Below are 4967 nucleotides of genomic sequence, written 5' to 3'. Positions count from 1 at the left end.
CAGGGACAACTAACATTTGGTCAAATTAAATACTGCCAAGTGGTCCTGCAAAAACAGTGTCAACGGTTGAAATATTGTGTCCACACGGCAAGGAACTGTTTTCATCGTTTGTTGATTGACTGAAATCTCAAATAGGTTAAGATCAAGTTAAGGTCAATAAAATATTTCTAAGCATTCTGAAATTTTCTTTGCAGCTCAAAGATCAATCGCCAGCAGTAGCTTGCTGTCACTCGTTCAGACTGATGCAACGTGTCCATCAAGCTGTGTCAGGCTCTGGGTTTCAGAGGGATGGCAAAGAATGATACCAAACCTAATGTATATTTGAAGCGTTGGCACGCGACATTCTGAAATAGTGTAATGATTCAATAGGTCACACATATTTAAGTTCAGTTAGCATTGATAATGATATATTAATACTAATGGAAAATTTATAGTTTAGTTCCCACAATTCAGATTGCAGTAAAGGCACAGGAAAGTAAGATAATTTTCACAAACAAAAAGGTCGATTCATCACTAGGTATCACAATGCACATCAAATGAAAAGTTATGTAAATAGGAGCGAAAGACATGTAAGCTGCGCATTAGATGCGAGCATTTAAATCAGTGCATAATGAAACTGGCAGAATCAAACGTTGTGTCCATGGGGATGTTCCGTTCTGTCTTCTGGGAACCAGCGCAGAACACATGTGCTCCGGGATTCCTTTCTGATCACTCATGTTAATTGACGGAGCTTCATGGACTGACTGAGTGTCGATTGGCCAACCAGGATTCCCTCCAGAGGAAAGGCACCTTTTGCGTTATGTTGCTGAAACTGACGCAATTTGTGCGTAGCCTGATTTTTTTCCCCTTCAGGGAACATATTACACTACAAAAGGGGAGAATTTACGAATCTTACATACAACGGTGCATCTCGTGAAACGTTTGCATTCTTCTCGGAATCGCAATGGCCAGGCCACTAATTCTACAGATCAAGGAACTTTTCTATCCTGTGCTGGCAGCTTTTGGTGCTCCCGGTAAGTCAATGTATCATTTTGCCTCAGATTTACGGAGTATCTCACTGCTCACTGATTCAGCAACTGAATGCGAGAAGGTCATTATTGCAATGCCTTTTCTCTGCCGAGATAAATTGTTGAACATCAGTGAGAGTCTCAACGGTTCGCAGGGCCAGTGAACCGCGGTTTAGCTCAGTAGAATGTGACACCTGGAGTTTAACTTCCCTCCCCACATTTATGGGGATCGAGGCTGATTCTCTGCCCTTCCAGCAATTCATAGATCTGGATGCGATTGTAATGAAAATCTTACTGTTCTCCCTTTAAGATGAAAACACCTGGAAATGCTGCCTCTCTGGAAAGCAAAAATCATTGGATGATCTTTCAAGGAAATAAAAAACCTGTTCAGGAGGCTGCTCCTGTCCTCAGGGCTGCAAATCTGTTATCTCCTTCCGCTATTTCCCTTTCTGTGTCGGACAGTTCCCTTACGCTAATGATAAACAATAGAATCCCACCGTCTCGTATTTATTTCAATAGCTATTTTGTCATCTCACTGATTTATTGGAAATACTATTATGTACCCCTGATGTTGGATGCAGCTCTTGAGACATCCCGTCTTCAAGTAAGCTTGAAACACTAAATTCAATCGATTGTCCCACCGTGCCGCCGCGCTCACTTATACAATTGGTCGGTGCAACAACTGACACAAACCTCGTGGCAGATGGTTTCAGTTGTCAAAACTGCAGCACAGGGAATTATTGAATAGAAATGAATCATTTGTTTGGTCGCATTTATTTTATTCATTTGTGAGAGGGGGACATCGATGTCCTTCATTGTTCATACCTCGTTGCCCTTAAGATAAGGGTGGTGAGCTGACATCCTGATGCGCTGCTGCTCAAGTTATAAGTGCACCCACAGTGCTGGTAGAGAGAAAGAGAGTGCCAAGATTTTGGCACAACTACAGTGAAGGAACGGCCATAAATTTCCACTCAGTTTGGTCAATGACTCTGAGAGAACATTAAGATGGTGGTGTTCCCATATATCTGCTGCCCTTGACTCTCTAGATGGTAGTGGTCGAGGGTTTTGTATAATGTTGTGTAAGGTGCCTGGTGAGTTCCTGTAAATGCTGTTCACGGCTGCTACAGCGCATCTGCGGTAGAGGTAGTTGACATTTTGTGGACGCATTAGCATTCCAACTGCCTGCTCTGCCTTTCATTGTCTAGAACATCTTGAGTGTCTTTGGAGCTGCCTTCGTGCAGGAAAGTGGAGAGTATTCCATCACTCCATCAACTTCTAAACAGTGCACAGTATTTTGAGAGACAAGAGGTCAGTTAAACACCGTAAGATTTCTAACCGCTGATCTGCTCTTGTGGACGCTATGTACTTGCTAAAATAAGCAAAATACAGTGGGTGCTGGAATCTGAAGCAAACGTAGGGAACGCTAGAAAAAAAAACACGGACTGTTTTCTTCCCCGACTGAAGCTACCAGCCCTGCTGAGATTTGTTAAACTTTATTTTCATATCGCTCGTTCAGTTCAGGTTGTGTTTATGGTTGATGCGAATAGTTGCAGACTCAGTGATGGCATCGAATGTCATGGGGAAATGCTTTGATTATGTATTGTTGTAGGCGTTTATTCCCTGAAACTTGTGTGACACAGCCATTATTTGTCACTTGTCAGTCCAAACCTGGATGTTGTCCAGATCTTGCTGCAATTGGACACGGGCTGTCTCGGTATCTGAAGACTCACGAGTGATACTATATATTGTGCAGCCGTCAATGATCATTCCCACTTCTGACCTTATAGTGGAAGAAAGGTCATGATGAAGCAGCTGAAGATGTTTGAGCCTAGGACACTCACTGAGGAAATGACAAAACTGCAATTTATTGAGGAAACCGAAATTTCCTTTCTGAAGATTTTCCTCAGGGCATACTGTATGACTTAGGGTGAATGGAGCCTCAGATCAGTGTGAGGGGTGATGCTTACTGTAATTAAATCGGTATGGATACAAGGATGCTGATCCCAGATCACCCGGTTTATTCAATTCTCCGAAATCATACTTGATCCCATTTGAGACTTTTTTTGTCGATGGTGCTGAGGGGAACTTTGCATTAACATTCTGTAGACGGAATCCGACGACCCTTCCCTCAACATGTGCAAAAGACTACACTTAAATCATTGCAATGGGGAAAGCATTGAGGCGCCTAAATATTGAGTTTATGATGATCTATTTCAATAACTATATCGCCTCTGCTCGCTTGTACAATAGAAGGAGTCCATGTCAATAACTGAGCAAAAGTGCACCCAAACATTTCACTAAAGTATGCTTTGAGTGTTACCAGGCTGTTTCCATTACTTGGCTCTTCTCTTTCGTTTTTACAGCGAATCTCGTGACCATCGTGATTCTCGCCAAAGGAAATTGCGGCCTTTCCAGATGTGTCTCTGTCTACATGGTGGCCATGGCAACAGCAGATTTGCTGGTGATGCTCATCAATGTAATTTTGTATAACCTCCTAAGAAAACGTTTTCCGAATTCCTTCCTCTCCTACACTGTTGTTTGCAAATTAATGATATATATGCTTTGTAATAACCTGTATATGTCAGTATGGTTTACAGTCTCATTCACGGTTGACCGATATATTGCTATATGTAGTCAGAAGTTTAAAACAATCTATTGCACTGAGAGAACAGCGACTGCAGTTTTAACAACAGCCACGGTCCTTATCTATTTAGAGAACGTGTACCGTTGGTTTGCATATGAACAGAGAAGCACAATAAATGGTGTTCAATGGGGTGTCCTCCCCAGCCAGGATTTTTATACTTCTCACACTGGTGTAGCATTCAGCTGGTTACAAAGTATCTTATTGAACTGGATTCCCTTCATTTTGATATTACTATTTAATTTTTTGACAATCAGACGGATTTTGTTGTCCAGCAAAGCCCGTGCGGGCCTCCGGGGTCAAAGCAGCGAGAATCAGAATGATCCAGAGATACAGAATCGAAGGAAGTCTATTATTTTATTGTTCACTATTTCTAGTAGCTTTCTAGTGTTGTGGCTGACAGCAGTCGTTAGTAATTTAACCACTGGTATCATCGTTCATGTCCGGCCGGATTATACATCCCCTGAATATATCGCCGCTGAAACCGGAGCAATGCTCATCCATTTAAGTTCATGCACAAACACTTGCATTTATGCAGTTACACAAGTTAAATTCAGGGAAGAGCTGAAGAAGGTCGTGAAATCTCCTTGGACAATAATCCTGATGTTGTAAAAATATGTGAAATTAATTCCAGTCTTCCTGTTCAGGCAATAGTGAAGTACACGTTTGAATGCCGGCCTTCCTGCCACGAAAAAAAGTCTTTTAAATAAAGGACATCAGAAGCATTGTTCCACTCCTTGTTGTATCTTCTGACGCCTACTGCTATTCGCCGTTGACTGTTGGTGTTTTCTTCTGTAACGGCTTATTCCCAATCAGTGAGCACAGGGAACATCAATGATGTCTTTCTAACAGTGGATTAAAATATTTTTGGATCAGTCCTAATTGCCGTACAATGTATAATAAGAACATAAGAACATAAGAAATAGGAGCAGGAGTAGGCCATCCAGCCCTTCGAGCCTGCCCCGCCATTCAATAAGATCATGGCTGATCTGTCGCTGCTCAGTTCCACTTTCCGGCCCTCTCCCCATAACCCTTAATCACCTCTCCTATCAAAAACCCATCAAACCGCGTCTTAAAAATATTTAGCGAGGCAGCCTCCACCACTTCAACGGGCAGAGAATTCCAGAGATTCACCACCCTTTGAGTGAAGAAGTTCCTCCTCAACTCCGTTCTAAACCGCCCCCCTTTTATCTTGAGGCTGTGCCCCCTAGTCCTAGTGCCTTTTTTGAGCGGGAAGAGTCTTTCCACCTCTATCCTATCCATCCCATTCATCATCACTGTCTTATGCCAAATGTACCACGATCAATCGCAGGTACTGA

The 4967-nt window shown here is 42.5% G+C and overlaps 1 protein-coding gene across 1 annotated transcript; it reads left to right on the top strand.

The window, feature by feature from the left end:
- Positions 1 to 943: 943 nt before the first annotated feature.
- Positions 944 to 4260, top strand: LOC145351404 (putative G-protein coupled receptor 139). The gene is made up of 2 exons (XM_080201011.1): positions 944 to 1013; positions 3371 to 4260. Exons 1-2 carry the CDS (start codon positions 944 to 946, stop codon positions 4258 to 4260), a joined length of 960 nt encoding a protein of 319 aa, XP_080057137.1.
- The last annotated feature ends 707 nt before the right edge of the window (positions 4261 to 4967 follow it).

Source organism: Carcharhinus amblyrhynchos, chromosome 13, assembly GCF_965287045.1.
Source record: "Carcharhinus amblyrhynchos chromosome 13, sCarAmb.v2.hapA, whole genome shotgun sequence".
In the NCBI taxonomy this organism is placed as follows: Eukaryota; Metazoa; Chordata; class Chondrichthyes; order Carcharhiniformes; family Carcharhinidae; genus Carcharhinus; species Carcharhinus amblyrhynchos.
This window is presented reverse-complemented; position numbering and strand designations above follow the sequence as displayed.